This window comes from Podarcis raffonei, chromosome 3, assembly GCF_027172205.1.
Source record: "Podarcis raffonei isolate rPodRaf1 chromosome 3, rPodRaf1.pri, whole genome shotgun sequence".
NCBI lineage: Eukaryota > Metazoa > Chordata > Lepidosauria > Squamata > Lacertidae > Podarcis > Podarcis raffonei.
Genome location: NC_070604.1, coordinates 63,954,578 through 63,979,711, shown reverse-complemented (window position 1 = coordinate 63,979,711; position 25,134 = coordinate 63,954,578). Strand labels below are relative to the sequence as shown.

Here is a 25,134-nt window from a genome sequence, read left to right as displayed (position 1 = left end):
TGACAAGTGAGATGGAGCCATGCAGCTCTATCCCTGTCTACTGGCCAACTGTTGTCTTGAGTACAATACAGGGCCCAGCTCCACAACCTTGCCAGTATTATATCAATGGCCAGGAGCCCTGCCAGGCACCGTGGTACAAGTTCATTGCTCAGATTCAACCCACCAGCACACGGCCAGCAGTTTTGGTAGGAAGTCCTTTGTTCCCAAACCCCATGAATCCTGAGAATAAAATGCCAGCTACAGACCTGGGCTCTTAGTTACTGCCTTCTTGCTCAATGTACTGTCAGCTTTTGCCTGATTTTTGGCAGAATGTGACTGAAATTAATTGTGTGCCTCCACCTTGCTTCCAGAATAGGGCCAGGGAGGCTGCATAACATGAGAGGGCTGTTGCGTAACAGGAGAATCCCTGAAAGACATACACCCACATAGATACACACATGCGCCCGCACGCACAAAATCTAGTGGAATAGAACAGATAGACCCACACACTCCCAAACCCCTTAAATACAGGAGATAGTGGCGTACAATGGTGTAGTGTTAAATTTTGAAGTGCAGGAGCTCATCAAGAAAGCTCTCAAAGCCATGTTCCCAAGAAGAGTCACAGGCATTCTCGTAGTACCCAAATTATTAGGAACACTGGAAGAACAATCCTATATAAAATTTCCAGGGAGTGGTTTCCACAGAACTCAGTGATTCTGACTGCTTGCATTCAACTTGGAAGACACAGTGAGTCTTAACAAAGATCACCAGCCTGTTGAAATGAAGCTTTGGCTTTTTCTTGAGAAATGCAAAAGATCTTGCTAAGAAGTATTCCTGCTGAAATTGTTAGCATGAAGCCCATCAGAGGACAGAACTATCCAGCCTCTCTTTAATTGATTGATTGATTGATTGATTGATTGATTGCTTTTTCCAAATCTGCTACAAATGAACTTGTCAGCTTTATCACCTCATTTATGTGACCGGGCAAGGAGGGTCCATTGGTCTAGTATATGGCAGTGGTGGTTTTATTAATTTGTGAATTGCCTTTTATATAACTCTCCAAGTGATTTGCAATCCAACAATAAGAATCAACTAAAAAAGATTTTTAAACTATGCAAAACAACTGGAGGTGGGATTAAAAGCACTACAAATAAACACCCAATTTTTTCATATAGCTGGAACAGTTTGTAGAAACAAAAATGTCTTGTTTCTAGAAAGTATAAGTAGTGCACACCTGTACAAAGGGTGGGTGCTTGTCATATCTCTACAGTCTCTGAGGTAGGAATGGGGAACCTGTGGCCCTCTAGATGCTGTTGACTCCAACTCCCATCATTGTGCTGGCTAGAGGTGAAGGTAGCTGGAACTGCAGCAACATCTGGAGCGCCACAAGTTCTCCATCCCTCCTGCGTGTCTACAAAGTTGACTTCATGGATCAGGAAAGGGATGGGTGCGGGGGGAAGAGGGGGGAAGAAGGAAGGAAGACAAATGTTGTCTTCTATGCATGTGTTCACATATGTTTACCCCATTTTTTGATCTTCGTCCTGAAGGTCGCCTTCAAAGATTTACCACTTACCATAAAATGAAACCATCAGTATTTTAAACTTGGCAAAACACAACTGGAAAACTTGCATAGTGGTACAATCCTGTGCGGGTTTCCTTGGAAAGAAATCCCACTGTGTTCTATGGTGCTTACTCCCAATGAAAGAAATAAAATTTAAGAAAGGTTTCCCCTTCCTTTTTACATATACAGAGACAACAAGGGAGGGAAACCAGTTTGTAATGTTTATTTAATTGCTGTTGCAAATTCTAAGCCCTCAAATCATAGCAAGAAACATTTCAATCTCAATATCGTAAATGAGGCGCAATAATGAATGTGCCCCCAAAAGTCATTATTTTGTCTGCCCTCCCATTCCTGTTTGAAGGGCACCCAAATTCCCCCACCTGCAAAAGGATGCATCTCTCACTCATTCACTACAATAACAAAAATCTGGATGCTAATTATCTCCTGTGGAAATAATATCATTTGTTTTTATTGGAATATTGCATTACAGGAGGAGACCCTTCAGCGAGCAAGAGAGGATGAGGAAAAAAGGAAGGAGATCACTAATCATTTCCAAGGCACCTTGAACGATATCCAGGGGCAGATTGAGCAGCAAAGTGAAAGGAACATGAAGTTGTGCCAGGAGAACAGTGAGCTGGCAGAGAAATTGAAAAGTATCATAGATCAGTATGAAGTCAGAGAGGAGGTGAGAACAACATGCAAATACTGCACAAGGCCAGATCTGTTGCCGTAATTTCTAGTCTTCTCTGTTCATTCCTCTTGCAAGTGCATTCAGCTTTTGGCAAAAAGCAGCATAGCTATTTAATATATATGCTCACCCACCCATTCACTGCAGGTAAGTTTCAAAAAGCATCTCTAAAGAAATATGCAAACCAAGAATCCTTCTCCCCTTACATGCCCAGCTTTGGAGCACAAATTAGTAGCTTATTAATTTGATTATTTATTGGAGTATGCTCCATACTGGGTATACACAGGGCATCTAAAATTAAAATTTAAATATCTAAATTAGATATCTTGTTTTTAAAAACTAAACCACCAGGTTTCATTTCTGCTGGCACTGTCTGTATGCAAGACATTAATAATTTTGAAATAACTTTACCTTACTATAAAATATTTGCCTTTGGCTGTTGTCACGCTGGTGACTGAGTGCACATGTGGCAGCTAAGTTTAAACAGGGTGAGGGAAGCCTGGGAAGCCAATGATCTTCCTGTTGTCATTGCTGCCACTGGTGGAATAAAGGGGGGAAATGTCCTTGTTGTTGCCGCTGCTGAGAGAAGCCCCAGAAGAAGGTGGCAGGGACTGAAGGGAAGAAAGCCTTTCTGCCCTTCATTCCCACCCTGGCAGCTCATGGCCCACAATCCAAACAGGAAGAGCGAGTGAGGAGGCAAGCAGAGGAAGTGAGCCAGGCCCAGCAGGCAGGAGGACTGAGTGGGTGGAGAAAGGGAGCATTCCCTTCCCAATATCACTGGCTGCTGCCCCTAACCAAGGGCGAAGGGAGGTTGGTGCAGTAAATGGCAGCAGGAGCATCAGATTGCCTCCACCACTGTACTCCCATGACTCACTCCTCCCCTTTCAGTAAGTGTCAGTGACCCAAGAAGTCAGTCAAGCAACAGTTACAGGGAACCAGGCAGAGGGCCTTCTCGGTAGTGGCACCCGCCCTGTGGAACGCCCTCCCACCAGATGTCAAAGAGAAAAACAACTACCAGACTTTTAGAAGACGTCTGAAGGCAGCCCTGTTTAGGGAAGCTTTTAATGTTTAATAGATTGTTGTATTTTTATATTCTGTTGGAAGCCGCCCAGAGTGGCTGGGGAAACCCAGCCAGATGGGCGGGGTATAAATAATAAATTATTATTGTTGTTGTTGTAACAAAGAGCTCCATCTGCACCATCTCAGCAGCCCCTACAGTTGGAGTTTAAGATGTTGTGTGGGGAGGAGTTCAGGGTATGGTGGGTAAGCAGAGTTGGCGAGCAAAGTGAGCAGGAGCAGAAGCCCCAACATTTAAATATGTCATGCTTACTTGACTGTTAACCCTGCTATATTCAGTTAGGCCAACCTTAGATAAATGTGCATAAGGACTGCAATTTTATATGGAATTTTTAAAATCTAAAAATCCATTATTTCTATAGGCAGGAAAATCGCTACATCTGCAAACAAAATGCATTGCAATGTGTTCTCTTCCAGCACCTAGATAAGATATTTAAGCACAGGGAGCTTCAGCAGAAACTGGTGGATGCCAAGCTGGAACAGTCGCAGGAAGTGATGAAAGAAGCCGAGGAACGACATCAGCGAGAGAAGGAATATGTAAGTACTTGCCTTTAGCTTTATTTTTCCCTTTAGGCCAAGCACAGGTCTGGAATGCCATCTTCCCATTTTAAGTAGTTGTTCCTGGTCTGAACTGAGACAAGTGGCCTCCTATCTCAGCACTGAGTGGGATCCACCCTGGTTTAAAATCTGTAACAATACACAAGCCGGTCCCACTGGGCCTGATAGGGCAGAAGGCAGGGGGTAGGGGGCGCCTGAGCCAATGGCAGGCAGAGGCAGCTAACTCTAGTTTTGCTTCCATTCTCTTCCCTGTTCCACAAAGTTGACACTGAAGGGGAAGCTGACAAGCAGTTTCACCACTGGAGTGGTTGTAATTTTGGGAGCAGGCAGGTGGGCTCAGGACAGACTGGAGCCAGTGCAAACAAGCCTACAGTTTGCTCAAGCATCTGATGCCCCCATGAGAAATTATGTTTGTTTGCCATAGCGATATCCTACAGCTCTCTGGGTACACATGCTGTTATCCATGCTTCTGCTTACTTCAGTCTTGTGATGTCTATTAGACCGAGACAGGAACTAGCCTGAAGGCACCCAGTGAGATCCATGACCAAGAGACAATTCTGAATCCAGATCTTCCCAGTCCCAGCATTCTTCACACTAGGCTACACTGGCTGTGTTATGTTTTTGTGCACTAGGGCACTTGGAAATTATAGCTATCTAAGCATGAAGCTTACCAAACACAAGACTCCTTTAACATCTCTGCTTCTGTGCAGTCAAGTACTCCCCAACTGAATTATAACCTACCTACAAACAAATCTGAGTGAATGGTCAGTAGCCAGCTGTGTCTAACCTCTCCACGGTTTTTTGTGGGGGTTTTTGGCAAATAAATCCTGATGACTGCTCAATAAACAGGTGATCTGGAAGCAGCCTTCTTTTCAGAGGACAAATTGAGAGCAAAAAGCAAAGGCTGAAAGCAGTCACCATCAGACAATGGAATAGCTCTGCTGCCTCCCTGTGGCATAGGGGAAGCTGTACTCACTCATGTGGCATACTGGCTGTTTGTACAACTAGTCGTGTTCGTCATATTATTAAAAACTGAAATGTTGAATGCAGTACTCTTATCCTTACAACTTAAAACATGCCTTAGGAAACATTTTCCAGGGATGCACACCCCTTTTCCTAGTTATCATGAATTTCAAGAGCTCCATAGACATTTTATCATTACAAAATTGGCAACTACTCTTAGCTGCTGAGAGAAAGACACCCCCGCCCCAAATTTCCCTAAGATAACCAGTTTAGTATCCATACAGAGGGGCTTGATCTAGCATTGATACAGCAGGTAGCCAGTTACCATCAGCATCATACTTCATCCCCAAGATCAGGTCTAGATTTAAGTGGAGGCCATGACCGCATGCATTCAAGCAGATAGGTATTGCTGCCACCGAACCAGCTTCAGCATTCCCATGAAGGGGGTAACTCCAGGGAGCCAATTCCAGTTTCATTTTACTAACCCAGCTTGATGGGTCATTACTATTTTTTCTTTAGAAAGGGGAGGAGTTCCATTTTGACGGGTTGCTAAGCGTTTTGTCTGCAGGCGTTGGTTTCACAGGAAAAGGCTGCTGGAAAATACCTGGGCAGGTAGATGTTGTTACTGGTATTGCCTCAGACAATATGTGAACCAGCAGGCTAACTTCTTAATCACGACTGCAGCACTCTTCTGGTTGTTTAGTGACTCCTGATAGAACTTTATGTCCAGAACCTTGAGGTTGTAAATTCAGTCTCAAGCATGACTGGAGGTTATAAATTCGTGAGTGGGGTGTTTGCTAGCCTTCTGAATTCATCTAGCTCCCCAAAGCAGACTTGCATTGTGAGAAGAGAAACTGTAGGTCCTTCCCCCCCCCCCATATTGCTTATAATAATACATTTTTTTTTTCCCTGAGGCTCAAAGGTGCTAGATAGTCGCCACAGTTCAAAGTTCCATGCTCTTTGGGCAGCCTTGCAATCGACAGGCTCTGTTTGACAGCAACATTTGCTCTCAACACCAGTGGTGTCAGCTTATTAGAATTGCAGATGAACTCCAGGTTCCATTGACTAATTGGCTACTTCCCTCTGTCCATGTCTTGTGAATTCCCACTTACTGAAATTAGGCCAGAGTGCCTTTCTGGAGCAATGAAAATTGTCTGTGGTCATAAGAAGTTTGGAGAAATTCTTCTGTGAAAGAGTTATTTACTACATCCTTGTCTTTTAATTAGAATGCCAGTTTAGACAGGAAAGTTCAGGCTGAAGGGAATCAGAGCAGTCCCACTGAGGCTGTGCTAAGCCTAGCCTGGAGTAGTTCAACTTTAACAAGATTCTTCGGACGTTTCTATAATTCTAGGAGTGGGCAAGAGCTGAAGAACAAGCATTATGCGTGTAAACTGCATTCAAAAGCACTGTACTGTATTCTTTACGAATTGGTTTCTGCTTTGAGTCCTTCCTCGTTTCTGCTTCATGTTTTATTAATAAAAAAAATACCAATATTTGTGTCTGGCTGAGCAGGTTGGCTTCTGAAGATTACCTCAGGCTGCATTTTTTATTTTGATTTTTTAAAAAAAAAAATCATGCTAATTTAAAACACTGCTTTGAACATTTGCTTTTATTGCAGGGTAACTCCTAGGTGTTTTTTTAAATAAATATTTAAGAATAACTTAAAATACATTTGCTACAGGACATCAATAAGACCAGAGAAGGGGGGGAGAGAACTGTTTAGTGAGCCACAACAGATTCCTGGGAAAAATTATTTCTGCCTCATCAGTTATGCTGGACTTCTTCAGCATCCCTGCTGGAATATGTGACAGTGAAGGCCTGATGAAATTTTTAAGCAGTGTCAAAACCCAGACAGTTTGCAGGATAAATGACTATCCTGAAGCCCGACTTGGCCCTCAGGCTATTCAGCATTTTGTTTCATACCGTTAAACACAACCAACCTGTAATTCTCCCAAAAGATTTTATTTTTATCTCGCTTTTTTTAATCACCTCTGGTGAAGGGGGTAAAAAAACCCCACACCCACCCATCATTTTGAAAGCCACAGAAAACAGCCCTTGTGTATATTGCTTCACTTCATTGCTCTAGCTTTTGCAGCAGTTGTTTGGAAAGTTAGAATGCTAACAATGGCAGACCTTGGGGTCTCAAATTTCAGCAGTGCCAAAATTTGGTGCCCCCTGCATCTTTCCTTCTGTTCTACATCATAGTTGTGGCACCTCCAAGATAGTAATGTGTGCAGTGCTTTTTCTTTTTCTTTTTAAAAAAATGTTTAGGGGTACTCTCATTTTCCTACTCATATTGAAATACTGCCCCTCAGTGAGGCCAAACTTAGATTCACAACATGTTTAGGGGTATGCGTACCCTCAGAAAAAAAGCACTGAGTGTGTGTGTGTGTGTGTGAGAGAGAGAGAGAGAGAGAGAGAGAGAGAGAGAGAGAGAGAGAGAGAGCTTTGCAAGTAGATGAATGCTGGATTCTAAAGACTTTTGACTGAAATGAAAAGTCCAAGTATTCCACTGCTATTCCTTTTGTGTCAAACACAGCTACTGAACCAAGCTGCAGAGTCGAAACTGCAAGCAAAAATGCTGAAGGAGCAAGAGACAGTTCTCCAGGCCCAGGTGAAGAACAGCTGCTGACTGATGTGCCTCTTTATTTGAAGGCGGGGGATGAATGTACTAAAGACAGGGGAGAGTTTAATATATGGTTGTGCTTCACGCTTCATTAAAGCATATCCTCTGCAAGCAAAGGTCAGATGAGCACGCACTTGGAAAGTATTTGCATTGATCTGTCCATGATGTATGTCACATCTCAAGGGGCAGAAAGAATCAAAACATATGATGACCAGGGTCAGAGGAGTATTATTATTTTACTGTATTGGGTCATTTTCTCTTTAACTTTACACCAGCAATTATTTATTTAGTGCAGAGTGGGGAACCTGTGGCCTTCCAGATTTTATTGGACGCCAGCTTCCAGCAGACCCAGCCAGCATGCCCAGTGGTCCCTGCCCTTGCCTTGGGGGTTTCTTCCATTGTCCCATGTCAGAGGCTATTAGTTATTTCTTCTCTTTTTTATTATTTTTGCAAGCTACTTTAGGTACGTTTCACTTCATGATAGTTTTATTTCTAATGGGTGGTTAGTCCATGGGCCATATCCAGCCCTCTCAATCATTTTCTTGTGGTTTCCAACCCATCCTTTCCTCCGTTTTTTTTAGAAAAGTAGTTTTTTAAAATTGAAAATGCAAAAATGTTTATGACCCCCCCCTCCAAATGTGCCCTTTAAAGCAAACTAAAAATTAGCTATACTTCCTTTTATACCTTGGACAAGTCCACTTTGAAATGTATCCCCTGGAGAGCTCATCCTTTGTCAGTGCAGCCCCCCAGCCAGAAAAAGTTAAGTCTCCCTTGTTTTATAAGATTATATATTCTGCTTTTTTATCAAGCTCAAGGCAGCTTGAAATAGACTGTAATACCACATACCTCAAAAATGGAGGCAGACATGGGGCAGATCATATGGCAAGATGAGAGCTGTTGTTTTTTAATGGATATGTGATGTTCCTACTTCCTGTTTTCAAGTCAGTTACGCTTGTGTACCACGACCTGTCAGCTATAGAACAAGTAACAATAAGTGGAAGACTTGAGTGCAGGGATAGTCTTAATACTATTCTTATTAATGCTCTCAGACTTGGAAGTTTTCCTAGATGGAGAAGGCATTTCAAGGTTTTAATGGGCAGCAAAGTAGTAACACAATTCCATAACTTGCTTTCATGTTTACAATAAATAGGTGTAATCATGCAAATACTACTAAAGCCTTTTAAATAAATTTGTTACTGGATTAATTTATTAAGAGAGAGCCACCCCTGTTATGTACTGTGCCCTTATGACAAAATAGCAGAGGTAAGAGAAGAACTGGATTTATGAGAGATTGAAAGGCATAAGGGAGAGAAGACATAATCTGCCAAAGGGACGAAAGAACACATTTTAAAAATGCAAAAGTCTTTTGCCCTGACCACTAGAGGTCCCTCACAGACCTTATCAAGCTTCAGAGCATCCAGCACATCTTATTTACCTACTTTGAGTGATGCTGGTGTTTTAACCTAATAACATATGTGTTGTTGTTTTTTGCTTCCAAGTGCCTTTTCCTATTTTTAGTTTTTGATATCCTCCTCTCAAAAGATCATTTGCCCCAGATAGATTAAAATATTCTCTAAGTATAAAATAAATTATTTGCTAAAAATCACAGTCTCTTTCATCTTGCTCTCTTCCTGCAATAATTTGAAGGTTTGGGCAGGGGGTTCACCTTTCTCGTTGTGGAACTATGAACCGAATTTGTGGAAGTGACTTATGTTTCCTTTCTGTGAATGCAGCTTGCTCTCTATTCTGAACGATTTGAGGAGTTTCAGAAAACCTTGACAAAAAGCAATGAGGTGTTTGCCAGCTTCAAGCAAGAGATGGATAAGGTCAGTTAATACATTTTGTCTCTCAAATCTGTTCTGGAAGGCTTGCCATTTTGGTAGCGGAGGCCAGTGAATTTTCTTCAGGTTCACATAAGACTTTTTCTGTTATGGAATCAATCAGAAACATGTTGACATTTTTCTGTAAGGTGCAATGGATACCATTAAGAGTCAAACTCAAACAATTGGATGCAGGGAAGTATTGATATTTAATAAATAATAATAATTAACCCTGCATTGCTGTCACACAGGTGTGTATACCTTATCACCATTAAACATTGTTGGAGCACAGAAACTGCATTTAGTGGCCCAAATATGAATAAGACATTTCATCATCAGCATCATCAATTTGTATGCCGCCTTTCCATAGTTAAAACAATGCTCAAGGCGGCTTACAACATGACAAGATTTACATAATTACCAACATAACAAAAGTCATAAGCAATAATTAAACACATCAAAAAGTACACAACCAAATGGAAAACGATTTCCACATAAATCATAAAATCTAAAACTAAGAATACATGCTGTTGAAATGGAACACACAGGATGAGTTGGTTAAATCAGCTATGATTAAATGGGCACAGGACATTGGACATGACATTATGTTTGCTGACTGGGAACAGTTATGGACCACCGGTATAAAGTTTACGGCATGTAATGCCTTAAGAGAGAATATTATGAAAATGATTTATAGGTGGTACATGACCCCAGTCAAGCTTGCAAAAATTTACCATTTGCCCAATAACAAATGCTGGAAATGTAATGAAACTGAAGGTACTTTTTATCACCTTTGGTGGACGTGCCCAAAGATTAAGGCTTTCTGGGAAAGGATTTATAATGAAATGAAAAAAGTGCTTAAATGCACTTTTGTGAAGAAACCAGAGGCCTTTCTCTTGGGCATGGTAGGCCAATTGGTGTCAAAGAAAGATAGGATGTTTTTTATGTATGCGACAACAGCAGCAAGAGTACTTTTAGCAAAGTACTGGAAGACACAAGAACTACCCACACTGGAAGAATGGCAGACGAAGGTGATCGACTACATGGGACTGGCTGAGATGACCGGCAGAATCCGAGACCAAGGGAAAGAGACGGTGGAAGAAGATTGGAAGAAATTTAAAGTTTACCTTAAGAACTGTTGTAAAATTAATGAGTGCTAAAATGTTTTGAGTAATGCAAAATAGAATTGCAGCGATAAACAATTGGATATGGGGAAAAGGATTTAAAGGAAGTGTCATAAGTAAATAAAATTAGGGGTTGCTGGAAAGATTTAAAACAAGGATGCAGAAAAAGGAGGTATGGGGAAGTCGTTGAAAGAAGGTTTAAGGAAAAGAAGGTTAAGAAATTATACGTGTTTATATGTTTGTTTGTTTTTGTATTGTTTTGTATTGTCATTTAATATGTATTGGAAAATTAATAAAAATTTATTTAAAAAAAAATAAAACTAAGAATACAGCAGTAATATCAGTCACAATGTAAAATGACACAGATAAAAAATAAAAGCAATTTAAAAACAAAACAAAAAACAAAAACGGAGCCCTCTCTTCCCAGCAGCAGCAGCAACAACAGTCCTTTATGGAGCCTGTCAGGCCCCGCCTTAAGCCAGGTGGAGAGAAGCAGGGTAGGGCCCTTCAGGCTCCCAGCAGGTCAGTCCTGCTGCATGATAATCTATTATTATTTAGCAATGGGTAAGAGAGGGTAACTACTTTTTGAATCCTCTGCTGTGTATGGAAAGTGTGCTAGGGAGAAGAGATTTAGATCAACTTTCTTGACATATTAACTTTTCCACAGGTATTTACTTGCATGTCATTCTGAGCAGGCTGTCCTTCCTAAAACAGCAGCGCAGATATCTCCTCCTGCATAAGTTGAGCATTTTATGAGCTGCCTTGCATCCTCTGCCAGTACCTGCTTGCACTGCCAGAGTGTCCATGGATCCATATGACTTAGTTGTTCTGCCAGCTATCATTCATTCAGAGATTATAAATATGGAACAGAACAACTGACCCTTTTATTTTTTTAAGAAGGTGTTCAGTGCTGACACTGTTGCAGACTATCATGGGGCAGCTTGTAATTTGTGCAAAGCACTTAAAGATTGATTTCCATGCAGTAAATTATTTCCTGTGTTAATTATCCACAAAACCACACTGCCATTAAGGTGCTGTAATGTTTGTGTTATTCATTTGAATTAAGTGACTAATTCATTGAAAGCAAGAACTAATAGAGTAAAAGAACTATAATGGATTGGCAGTGCTATTATAGATGCGTGTTGCTCTTGCAACAAACATTTTGTGAAATCACTGACTTGTTACCACTTTGAGGCAAGAATGTGTTCCACATACATGAGATATTGCTGTGTGCACACCTTGATGTGTGGGCTTTCAGTTGATCTCTGAAGAAAAGGAAACAGTAAATCTGACAGGCAAGTAGCACTTGGGGATCTAGTTGACAATGTCTTTTTATTCTAAGACCTTTATTTTCCACCATCAAATGTATTTTAACATGGGCAGAGTACAGTCAGAGATTTTTGTGAGCTGATCCCAAATTGATGTTCTCCCATTTTCATGGTATGATAAGTGATTACAGTTGTGCCTTGGCTCCCAAACAAATCAGCTCCTGACCACCACAAACCCAGAAGTGACTGTTCCGGTTTGGGAACTATTTTTGGAAGCCGAACATCCACGACTTCCAATTGGCTGCAGGAGCTTCCTGCAGCCAATCAGAAGCTGCACTTTGGTTTCCAAATGTTTTGGAAGTCAAATGGGCTTCTGGAACAGATTCCATTTGACTTCCAAGGTACAACCGTACTGCCATAAGTCAAACTAGAACCCTTGACTATTGCCAAGGTTGGGATCAGCACTTGTTCACATGGGATATGTGTAAATGCTGGCTTGTTCCTGATGCCAACTGGATTTTTCCCTTCTTAGATGACCAAGAAAATGAAAAAGTTGGAAAAGGATACAGCTACATGGAAAGCAAGGTTTGAGAACTGCAATAAAGCTTTGTTGGACATGATTGAAGAGGTGAGAAACCATTCCTTGAACAATTTTAAATTAATTAAGCATCAATGATGCAATCTCATAAATTGTTCTGAATAATAGGTCTCTGATACAGCTTCCATTGTAAAGTTCATAAAGCATTCACAATCACAAAGGGGCCATAGTTCAGTGGTACAGCATCAGCTTTGCATGGAAACAGTCTCAAGTCTAATACCCAGCACCTCCATGCTTGCCTGAAACTCTGAAGAGCTTGTACCTGTCAGTGCAGACAATACTGAGCTAGATTGATCAATTCAGTCTGACTTGATGTATGGCAATGCAATGGAAAAAGCAGTGGGAAACAGCTCCAAAAGCTTAAAATCACTATTTTGGGGGAGGTTTCCCCAAAAAAGCTAGACAATTTTGGGGTCTTCCTAAAAAGTTTTGCAGGTGTCAGGAATGTTACATTTTGAAATATAGCAACAGAGGGTTGGGGTTTTTAAGAGTGGTTTAAAAAGATGGTCACCTTCTTACAGAATGTTTTGGGAAATTAAATTCTAACTTAAAAAAGGTAAAGGGATCCCTGACCATTAGGTCCAGTCGTGGCCGACTCTGGGGTTGCGGCGCTCATCTCGCTTTATTGGCTGAGGGCGCCGGCGTAAAGCTTCCGGGTCATGTGGCCAGCATGACTAAGCCGCTTCTGGCGAACCGGAGCAGTGCACGGAAACACCATTTACCTTCCCACCGGAGCAGTACCTATTTATCTACTTGCACTTTGACGTGCAAGGTGGGCGTCAAAGTTCAAACTGCTAGGTGGACAGGAGCAGGGACCGAGCAACGGGAGCTCACCCTGTCGCAGGGATTCGAAACGCCGACCTTCTGATTGGCAAGTCCTAGGTTCTGTGGTTTAACCCACAGCACCACCCGCGTCCCTAAATTCTAACATAGTTATTGGCTAATTAGTGGCAGCTAATAAACGGGGGGGGGGGAGTAGTTTATTGTATGTGGGATGCTTAAGCACCTGAATGACTAACATAGAAACTAACATAGAAATGTAAGGCCTAGTTCTGAGATGGGGACGCTGCCAGTATGAATGGGCAGGGTGCTTTCTTGACTGTTTTGTGGTCTCTGGGCTGTGGAAGTAACTAAAAATAAAGTATCACCTTTCTTTGCATGGATGATGTCGGGTGTGGAGAAAGCTATAACATTTTCTCTGAGCAAGATGGTTCGGGCAGGGAATTAAAAATATATATACAGAGATGTTTTAACATGACATTCTACTCCAATGTGAACTTCACATTGCAGAAGTGAAAGTCTTAACAGCATATGCTACGTGTAGTTTGTAACTTCCTGACTTGACTCCCTCCCCCCACCCCATTCTGCCAGTAAATGTTTACTTCTGTAACATTTGGCCAGCTCCAAAGATTTACATAAACTATTATAAAGACCCCAGAGCCTGTAGAACCACCCCAGAGAACTGTAACTGTAAGACTGTGTCAGCAGGAAAAACTTTTCAAGCCACGTTCTTTAACCATTTTCCTGATTTTTGCTTGATCTGTTAAACTGGCCCCTCTGGTTGTCCTGTGCCATTTGTCGACGCAGCAGCCTTCAAACGCTTTGTTTGCTCTATCACAGAAAGCCATGCGAGCCAAGGAGTACGAATGCTTTGTAGTGAAAATTCAAAGGCTGGAAAATCTGTGCAGAGCTCTTCAGGATGAAAGGAATGTGCTGTACAAAAAAATAAAAGATGCAAAATTCCCTGAGGAGAAGGAGGAGGAGGAGGAGGAAGAGGAGGAAGAACAACCACCACCACCACAACTGAGTGGACAGGACGATGGTCTGAAAAATGAGGCTAGTGTGAACGCCTCTGTTGCAGACCAGGCCGCTGCTGCTGAGCTACCTGCCACTGATGAGAATATTCTGAAGGATCTGGCTGCAGCTTTCATGGTGACCCATCATGAGGGAATGCTCCCAATAGCCGCTAATGTGGACACACCTGAAGCCCTGGTAGCCACTAATGTAGAAATGTCTGAAGAACCGTGTAATCTGCAAGCATGTGGTCCAGTTTGTCCCCCAGAGCCGTTGCTCCCGATGCCACAAGACACAGAGAATCTCTCCATACAGCCAGCAGCATCCACACCCACAGCAGAAAAATATGAAGGGGACACGGCAAAACAACTTGCTCAGGGTCATCCGGTTCTGCAGTTGCTGGATGCTGACATGGAAGGAGTCGATTAGTATTAATGTGATTATATTTCTTTCCCAACTGCCATCCTTTCATATATTTTTGTTCTAATTATGCGGCTTTAAAATGTTCACAGATTTGCTCCTCATAATCATGGGACGTGTCTTGTGTCTGTGACATTGAGCCCTGTCAGTAGCGATGCATTTTCAGTTTGCCCACTTTTTCATCAAATCAAAGCAAAAAAGTGCTTTCCTAAAGTGTCACAAAATGCATGGTGTTTGGTCCCATCAACCCGTTTTGAAAATCCGTAAGACTCCCTACTTTAAGAACTACAGCACTTTAATTCAACATGCTCTCACAAACACCTGAGTGTGTTAGTTTGGTCTGAGGTGCCACAATGTCACTTCTAAATATAGGAATAAATGTTACATGGGGAAGTAGAAGCTGGAAAAGCAATAAGGTGAGGGTCAAATCTTATTCCAAAGTAACTACTAATTAGTCGGACAGATTCTCCTGACTTCAAGCAATTGTGTGTATCCCTGGGACCCTGATTCTTTTCTTTACCCCCAACGCAATCCTTTTCTCACAAGAAAGAATAGTTGTCTATGAGTCGCTAATGAAGTGTTAGATACAGAGAGATATGAAAAATAGTTAATGAGATTATTATTTTTTATTTTACTGTAGGCCAGCCTACAGGCTCCTCAGTGTTGTTGGACTCCCAACATCCATCAGACTTGATGGCCTTACTAGTTGGAGCTGATGGGAGTTAGGAGTCCTACAGTATCTGGAAGACTATAGGTTAGCTGCCTCAACTGAACTATTTACCTATGTGCCTTGCTTTAATACTTTACCCTATGTCACTTACAGTGTCACTATTTCAACAAGTTTGGTCACAGTTGATCAATTTCTCATTAAGTCTCATTGAATTACACTTGTAACTGTGCCCTTGGTGGACTGCATAACATAAAAATTGAAGGGGTGGTTTTTTCCCTTGTAGGATTGGATGGATTAAATCTGTAGAATTCTATCCTGAATTTGATAATTTAACTGTTTTGCTTGCTTATCAGTAGTTTAAACACTGAATTAATACAGTTTCAATACCTACTACTTTTCTGCTTTCCTTGTTTCCTCTTTTATTGCCTTGATTGTCCATTTTCTAACATTCCTACAAAACTTGTATTATGTACAGGGGTTCCAAACACACATTTGCTGTAGGCCTCCTAATTATCAACCTTGATTAAGTGGTTTAGAATGGACAAGCCGTATGATACATTCAGTAATGAGAAAAACCAGCCTGTTAAGGTGGGTTGGTATTTTCTTTTCCTTTGCATTGTAGGGAGGGATGGCAATGATTGGGAATCACCAGCATATAGGCAATATTAATTTTTATTTTTATTTTTTATAATAATATTTTATTAAGTTTAACAATAAGGAAAGACATCACCAAACAAAGGACAATAAAAGCACAAAACCAAGATTTCACAATACATAAAATACATAAAATACAAACATTTAACCTAAAAAAGAAAAAAAAGAAAAAGAAGAAAAAAAACACCAGTCAACACACAAAAGTAAAATAAGAAAAAACACAAATCACTCTTTTCTAATTATTCAACATTGATTAACTTATTTTCCTGACTTCCTCACGTCTCCCTTTTTTGTATCCCTTTTTGACAGTTGGTTCAGCAAATTCATATCCTACCACTTTGTCCTTAAGTATCCTACCTCCCAAATTTATAATTTCAAACTTTTACTCTCGTCACTAAAACCCCTTCATTTCATTTCAATGTCATCAGCATTCATACATTTTACACTGCTTCTGTAAATAAATTTTAAATTTCCTCCAATCTTCTTCCACCAACTCTTCTCCCTGGTCTCGGATTCTGCCAGTCATCTCAGCCATTTCCATATAGTCGATTACTTGCATCTGCCATTCTTCCAAGGTGGGTAGTTCTTGTGTCTTCCAATGCTTTGCAATGAGTATTCTTGCTGCTGCTGTAGCATACATAAAAAAAGTTCTATCCTTCTTTGGCACCAATTGGCCAACTATGCCCAGGAGAAAGGCCTCTGGTTTCTTCACAAAAGTGTATTTGAATATCTTTTTCAATTCATTATAAACCATCTCCCAGAAAGCCTTGATCCTCGGGCACGTCCACCAAAGGTGAAAGAATGTGCCTTCAATTTCTTTACATTTCCAACATTTATTATCGGGCAAATGGTAAATTTTTGCAAGCTTAACTGGGGTCATGTACCACGTGTACGTCATTTCCATAATATTCTCTCTTAAGGCATTACATGCCGTAAATTTAATCCCAGTGGTCCACAACTGCTCCCAGTCAGCAAACATAATATTGTGTCCTATATCTTGTGCCCATTTAATCATGGCAGATTTTACCGTTTCTTCCTCAGTACTCCATTTCAACAGCAAATTATACATTCTTGATAATATCTTAGCATTGGGTTCTAGCAATTCTGTTTCCAACTTTGATTTTTCCACCTGGAAACCACATATAGGCATCATTAAGCCCAGCAGGGGTCCTAATTAGGCCCACGAGACCATTTTCCTCAAACCATATAGGCCTGTGCAACACCTAATGTCACAGGTGACATCAGGCGCTGGGCAGGTAAAGACTTGGCTAGCATCTAATACACTAGGGAAGTTCCCCATCAAGAACTCTAGTGCAGCCAGTGGGGCTGCTCCCAGGACCTGACAGCACACCTTCAAAGACACTTTCTGTCAGTGCCAGGGTCAGCTCCTTTGAAGTCAACTGAGATTGGGACCCATGGTACCTGCCGGATCTCACCCTGATGGAGGCTTATCCGTTTAGGCCATAACTGCAGAGGGATTTGAATCAGCGACCCCTCCCTGCCTCACAGCACAAATCCTTAGCCATTAAACTACACCAATTCACCTTTCAGTGCTGCTGGCTAGATTTGGGACTCTTGGGAGAAGCCTAGCAGCTATAAACACGTTTGAGGACATGTCTCCTTTGTAGGCCTAAACTGGAGTAGACTTGTCCTTAGCATTGGGCAATGAATAAACCTGAAAGTCTCTCTGAGCAAATGTATCCGAATGACTAATTTATTTCAGAGGGCATTTCTGGGTGTGTGAGAATTGGCAAGTCTCCAAGACAGATTACAAAGGCTATAAAAGACTACAAAGCCAAAAAAAAAAAAGGAAAAAGTTTCATGTAGGCTGAGTAACATCAAACTTTTTGATCCTTCTCACATAATATCCGGGAAGAGTCCACACAAACCAGCCCAGGGAATAATTAATGGCCTGCAAGTCTATACGTGAAGTCTGTGATTCAGCAGCCACACCTGTGATGCAGAATTAATGAAAGGCAGCAAGTAGTAAGCTTGCAGGTTTTGAAAACTGGGCACGGGTCCAGAACAATAGCTAGATGCTCATGCATACTATTGCAAATGGAAGAGACTGCACCTGTGAATGATTTTTGAGGTTTCCTAGTTGCCTTTCTTGTCCTACACACCATCTCTCATGAACCATCTTGGCCTGCATTGTGAAGTATACCTAGAAGAATACAGCAAAGTCACGTACCTGAAAGCTTCAAAATACCAGGTGTTCTGGGAGAGGAAATGACTGTTAGACCAATTTTAAGTCTGTGGTGTCAGAGTTTTCCACTGTCCCCCTTGACCCCTTTCACCATTAACTGCCATGCTTTTGTGCAGGCAGATTTAAACAAAACTTTAATGAAGGAATGAATGTTTTAAAAAAATGTAGAGCCATCTTAAAATAAACCAGAAATGACCAATATTATTAATGACCAACTGGAGCTAGAACAGTATCTTCATTCAGGTCTAACTTGCAGATCATTTCGAATCTCTGACCTTGCAACACCAGCGGCTTGTTCCTTTGTGCTTCTAACACTTGTTGACAGCTAGTGACCCACCCACACTGTGAGCACCGAAATAGTAAAGAACGAATCTTTACTTTATGTAAAGAACGAATCGACAGTAGAAGCACATCTTATATTTTGATCTCAGCAGGTCAAGTGATTCACACCCTTGATTCCAGAAAGCTGCATTTTCCTGATGTCAGCAGAAGGGTGTATCATTACTGGTGTTAGCTGACGCTATTGTTGGCCGTTGGGCAGGGACATCCCAGCGTACACAGCCCTTACGCGAAACAAAATTAAGCTCAACAGCCAAGACAGATTGACAAAAATGGAAAGGAGCAGAATGTGCCCACGGCTAAGGTTCAAAAAAAGCAAGCCCCTGTCCACACAGCTAAAAGACTTTCCAGCATTTTTTTAAAAAGCAGCTTAACTTTTATTGTTCTGTTCTGTTTTCAAAAGCTATTCCTTCTGACACCCCCCAAAATGGCTTAAGTGAGAGGAAATTTCATCTGCAGAACTTGTAAATGAGCAAGTGAAGATCATGAAAATTGAGGTAGATATTCCTATCTGGTTGCTGACATATGAGACCAACACCTGCCATTAAGTTAACTTGCTGTTCCTTCTCTTCATAATACAGTGGTACCTCGGGTTACAAACACTTTGGGTTAGAAACTCCGCTAACCCAGAAGTAGTACCTCGGGTTACAAACTTTGCCCCAGGATGAGAACGGAAATCGCGGCGGTGGCGGCAGGAGGTCCCATTAGCAAAAGCGCACCTCAGGTTAAGAATGGTTTCAGGTTAAGAACAGACCTCCAGAACGAATTACGTTCGTAACCTGAGGTACCACTGTACCCTGGTAAATTTTTGTTAGGGGGCACCAGCCTGATGCTTCTTTTTGCCCCAAATTGGCATGAAGCAACAAGATGAAAGTGCTGCCTGTCTTTTTACTTCGTGTCCAGATAGCGCTCTAAAGAGTCTGCCAAATGTATTTTTGCATTTGCAAGCACTCCCTTTCCTTGGCACCTTGCCATTAAGTTACCAACATTCAGACTGACTGACATACCTATTCCTTTTCTGCAGTCTGCCCATACATAGACCCTCTACTGGGATGAAAGACTAGAAGCACATTTGGGTACTATTCAAAACATTCCAGGATGCTGATCTACCACAGTCAAACATAAATGCTGGAACATGAGCAAGAACCATTCTTTGTGCAGTGCTAGCCCATTCTTTTCTCTACTGGGGGAAATACTCAATATGTAGAATAGGAAATCTCTAAGATGCTCCATACAGGCCATACATTTAAAGTAGATTTAAAGCATACACACACCCAAAGAATCCTGAGAACCATCATTTGTTAAGGGTGCAAGGAATTGTCGCTCTATGAAGAGTAAACTACAGTTCCCAGGATTCAGGGAGTTGTTTAGTCATTTAGTCGTGTCCGACTCTTTGTGACCCCATGGACCACGAAGAGCCTACCTTGATCTCAGCAAGGCATTTGACAAGGTGCCCCATGATATTCTTGTAAAGAAGCTGGTAAAATGCGGTCTTGACTATGCTACCACTCAGTGGATTTGTAACTGGCTGACTGACCGAACCCAAAGGGTGCTCATCAATGGTTCCTCTTCATCCTGGAGAAGAGTGACTAGTGGGGTGCCACAGGGTTCTGTCTTGTGCCCGGTGTTATTCAACATCTTTATCAACAACTTGGATGATGGACTCAAGGGCATCCTGATCAAATTTGCAGATGACACCAAACTGGGAGGGGTGGCTAACACCCCAGAGGACAGGATCACACTTCAAAACGACCTTGACAGATTAGAGAACTGGGCCAAAACAAACAAGATGAATTTTAACAGGGAGAAATGTAAAGTATTGCACTTGGGCAAAAAAAATGAGAGGCACAAATACAAGATGGGTGACACCTGGCTTGAGAGCAGTACATGTGAAAAGGATCTAGGAGTCTTGGTTGACCACAAACTTGACATGAGCCAACAGTGTGACGCGGCAGCTAAAAAAGCCAATGCAATTCTGGGCTGCATCAATAGGAGTATAGCATCTAGATCAAGGGAAGTAATAGTGCCACTGTATTCTGCTCTGGTCAGACCTCACCTGGAGTACTGTGTCCAGTTCTGGGCACCACAGTTCAAGAAGGACACTGACAAACTGGAACGTGTCCAGAGGAGGGCAACCAAAATGGTCAAAGGCCTGGAAATGATGCCTTATGAGGAACGGCTAAGGGAGCTGGGCATGTTTAGCCTGGAGAAGAGGAGGTTAAGGGGTGATACGATAGCCATGTTCAAATATATAAAAGGATGTCACATAGAGGAGGGAGAAAGGTTGTTTTCTGCTGCTCCAGAGAACCGGACACGGAGCAATGGATCCAAACTACAAGAAAGAAGATTCCACCTAAACATTAGGAAGAACTTCCTGACAGTAAGAGCTGTTCGACAGTGGAATTTGCTGCCAAGGAGTGTGGTGGAGTCTCCTTCTTTGGAGGTCTTTAAGCAAAGGCTTGACAACCATATGTCAGGCATGCTCTGATGGTGTTTCCTGCTTGGCAGGAGGTTGGACTCGATGGCCCTTGTGGTCTCTTCCAACTCTATGATTCTATGATTCTATGACCAGAGCACACCAGGCACTCCTGTCTTCCACTGCCTCCCGCAGTTTGGTCAGACTCATGTTTGTAGCTTCAAGAACACTGTCCAACCATCTCGTCCTCTGTCGTCCCCTTCTCCTTGTGCCTTCCATCTTTCCCAACATCAGGGTCTTTTCCAAGGAGTCTTCTCGTCTCATGAGGTGGCCAAAGTATTGGAGCCTCAGCTTCACGATCTGTCCTTCCAGCGAGCACTCAGGGCTGATTCAGGGAGAGGGTGCTTTAAATGTGTGCACATGCTAAAGGTACTGAGCATTTGTAGTCATAGGAAACCTCTGCCCATTCAGAGCTGGAGATTATGGCCATTATATGGGAGCTGATGTAAACACCATCATTGTGGTTTTTGCATTTGTTGCTGAAGCTATTTGCCCTGACAGAGAAAGTTTGCAAGCATGCACACGATACACACGTTTTCTCCACAATAACTTCTGTGGGAGGATTTTAATCAGAAATAAAAGCTTAGTGGACAACAGTTCTCCAATCTCCACACCCAAGTGCCATGCAGTTATTAAAACACACACACTTGGAAGACTCTAATCATAGACTCCCACATCTTGTCTGGCACCTTATTTCTGTGGTCAAGCAATTCCCTGGGTAGCAAGCAATCATAACATACTGCTTCCAGAGTAAGGGGGCTCAAAGTGTAATATCAGCAAATGAACTAATTTGCTTGGCAAGAGGAGACAGTCACAGGGATAAAGCAGAATGGAAATTCACGTCTTAAGCTGCCCTTCAACAAAGATGTTTGCATAGGTGTAAGGCCACTGTGCACGCAACAGGAAGTTCTGGTGTATAGTTTCCTCCACTGTAGCTCCCATATACAGCAAGACAACCTGCAACAGTTTTAAAACAGGCTTGAGTCACTGGGGTAGAGCTGCAACTGTGGAGAGCTCGGGGGGAGGGCAAGCACAGTGGGATGTGCAAATAATTTGTTCTTTGGCCCCCCCTAGACTTAAGCTGTGCCCATGTTACTAAAAACAACAGGTCAGCTGCACATCAGTTGTGTGCCAGTGCACAGTCACTTGCTGCAATTTGTACTGTTCTGTTCTCATCTGTTCTTTGGTTACCACTACAAAAGATGCATCTGCGCTGCCACATGAACAGTCTTCCTAAGAAGAATTGTTGTAGATCAGACTGTAAATCTTTAACCACAAACACCCTCCCTTTTCCTTGGAATTGCAGGAACTGGCAGGGATCGGATACGATGGCAAAAAATCAAACAGATTATTAAGGAGACTTGGCTTTTGATTTTAATTGCCTGTGGCTGATCATCAGGGAAGGTGGGAGGTGTAGCCGAACAATATCACAGCCCTGCTTTAGGCATTCCAGATTAAGATGCAGTAGATGGTTCACTCAGCTATTACCCAAATCCTGGCAGTGGCAACTGGCTTCAACAGGAAGGCTTGCGAGATCAGTTTATCTCAGCAATGCAGCTCACAGGGCTACTTGCCCTCTCTCACCCTGAAGTAACTCACAGAGTTGTTGTGAGGACAAAATGGATCGGCCCTGTGTATGCTTCCTCAGCCCCTTTAAGGAAGAGTGTGAAACAAATATGAAAATAACATTTTAAAAAGCAAGCAGAGATTGTGACACATTATCAAGGGCTAGTGCACAACATGGTGAACCTGTAATTATTTTTACTGTTGTTTCATTATTTATACCCCACCCATCTGATTGGGTTTCCCCAGCCACTCTGGGTGGCTTACAGCATATATAAAACATAGTAAAGCATCAAACATTAAAAACTTCCTGATACAGGGCTGCCTTCAGATGTCTTCTAAAAGTTATGTACAGTGGTACCTCGGGTTAAGAACTTAATTCATTCTGGACGTCTGTTCTTAACCTGAAACTGTTCTTAACCTGAGGTACCACTTTAGCTAATGGGGCCTTCTGCTGCCGCTGCGCAATTTCTGTTCCCATCCTGAAGCAAAGTTCTTAACCCGAGGTACTATTTCTGTGTTAGCGGAGTCTGTGACCTGAGGTACCACTGTAGCTCTTTGTCTCCTTGACATCTGAAGGGAGGGTGTTCCACAGGGAGGGCACCACTAGCAAGAAGGCCCTCTGCTTGGTTCCCTGTAACTTCGCTTCTCACAGTAAGGAAACTAGCAGAAGACCCTCGGAGGAAGTCCGGGCTGAGCAATGGGAGTAGAGACGCTCCTTCAGGTATACTGGGCTGAGGTATAATGACACCACACAATAATAATGAACACAATTCACTGCAATTTATTCTTTTATTACAGATAAATCACAACCAAAAAACTTAACACCACACAAAAATGGCATCATAACCAATTATTTTAAATTTCATCAACATTCATTTGCTATGTACATATTCTTTCCTCTGCAAAAGTGCAATCCAAAACTGTTTTGTTTTTTTTCCTTTTGGAAAAAAAAGGCTTTTTTGACAAACGTAGCGGGGCTGGCTTTGTAACCTCACAACTTTGTCCTTGAATACCTCGTACAATAAAATCAGAGAGAAATGAACATAAACTTGCGACATGTCTTCTCATCAACAGAACACACTGACAGAATCACATGTTGCCTCAAACCTTGCTCTCAGAAATCCACCCATTTCATGTGTTAGTTATTAACAGACAAAAGCCACAATCTGACACTGTCTTAGGTAGACTTAACGGATTAGCAGGGCCTTGTTTGATTGTTGCCACAGAATCATACTAGATGAAGTCAAGCTCTACACTTTAGGGCTCTACTGGTGCTAAACATCTTAGGACTGCATGTAGATTTGCTGCGCTTTTCCCTCATACCATTTTAAATGTACTTTTACAACAGGGATGGGGGCACCTGTTGCCCAATTCAAATTCCCATTAGTCCCAGTTTTGGCAGTGATCAGAGATCATGGCAGTGATCAGAGACTCCAATATCTAATTCCCAATGCCTTTTTTATAGCAATAGTAGGAACAAAACTTAGTTTATATCTGCAAGTGCCAAAAAACCCCAAACCCACCCATTTTCAACGTGTTAAGAGGTATGTGATAAACGAAGCTTTCTGTCATGTTTCTGGCATAGCTTTATCAATGTGAGTGCCTCAGTAAATAAAAGCTTCCTGATATTTTGCGGAGAAACTATATGGGCATGGAATTTAGGGGTCTGTTTTCTCACTAAAACAAATAATGGATGAAAAATAAAGACTTCCCAGATGCAATATAACCCAGGAGTTCCCAGAGAGGCCTTCGCTGCTCCCTTGCCATGAAACTGTCTTACCCCACAAGGCAGCTTGGCCACAGAGCATGAGAATCGTAGCAGAAGATTCACAGTAACTCTCAGCTTCTGAAGAAAGGATTGCTTACCAGGTACAGAACCGTGTGCATCTTCCTTGAAGGCTTCTTTTGCCAGATTAGTGCTGCTTCCTATGTGAGGCTGGCCAGGCCAAAACAGAGCAGGTAAGGAGCCACTGCTTACCTGACAGGCATTCCTCCCATCAGGATGTGTGAGCAGAGTGGCATGAGGAGGCAGGTGAGAAGTGATGCCATCATGCCTTGCACTCTGGCTGTAACCTGGAGAGCAGTCCAGGCACCTTCTGCAAACCACCAAGTTGGCCATCGCTGCCTGGAAGTATTACATTAAGCAACAGAACAAGACAGCCAGGCCCATATTAACTCAAGGACAATTGCCTTATAATATAGAATTTCATGGCTAATCTGGTTTCAAAACAAAAATACTCTGATCGTACTAAAATACAGTGGACAATTGTGCATGCTGTTAATATAAAACTGCTTGCACCTTTTATGTGCAACATGTTACTCACATTTGTGGCACATAAAGCCACTGGTACTTTTTGCTGGCAAAATTTAATATCCTTTTTCGCACAGGCCTCTTGGTTTAGCGCCTAACCTTTCATCTGATTAACACTGTGTCCTTGCAATTTAATTCCTGCAAATACTGGTTTTTTTAGATGGTGACACACAGAGTTATGCAGTGGTATCTCAGAAAACACTGAAATTCCATCTTTGAGGGTCTCAAGTGCCACTTTCCAGTGCACCCGGGAAGATGCATTTGAACAGGGTCTGTTACGTTTTCGTCAGTGCAATCGAAGTGTCCGTAAGAAAGCCACCGATTTAAAACAACAAGGAGTTAAAAACCTTACCTAGCCTTGGATGGGCTAGACCCATAAATTATGACTCCTCCTTAAAAGGCAAATTAAATCTGGTAGTATGATCTGCTTTACCAC

The 25,134-nt window shown here is 42.1% G+C and overlaps 1 protein-coding gene across 1 annotated transcript in view; it reads left to right on the top strand.

The window, feature by feature from the left end:
* The window catches only part of TXLNB (taxilin beta), a 28,629-nt gene extending 13,765 nt beyond the window's left edge, over window positions 1–14,864 (top strand). The window contains exons 5-10 of the mRNA XM_053382050.1: window positions 2,031–2,225; window positions 3,723–3,842; window positions 7,366–7,440; window positions 9,186–9,278; window positions 12,197–12,292; window positions 13,883–14,864. Coding sequence (XP_053238025.1) covers window positions 2,031–2,225; window positions 3,723–3,842; window positions 7,366–7,440; window positions 9,186–9,278; window positions 12,197–12,292; window positions 13,883–14,485 — 1,182 coding nt within the window. The 3' untranslated portion in view covers window positions 14,486–14,864. The remainder of the gene's footprint in view (window positions 1–2,030; window positions 2,226–3,722; window positions 3,843–7,365; window positions 7,441–9,185; window positions 9,279–12,196; window positions 12,293–13,882) is intronic.
* The last annotated feature ends 10,270 nt before the right edge of the window (window positions 14,865–25,134 follow it).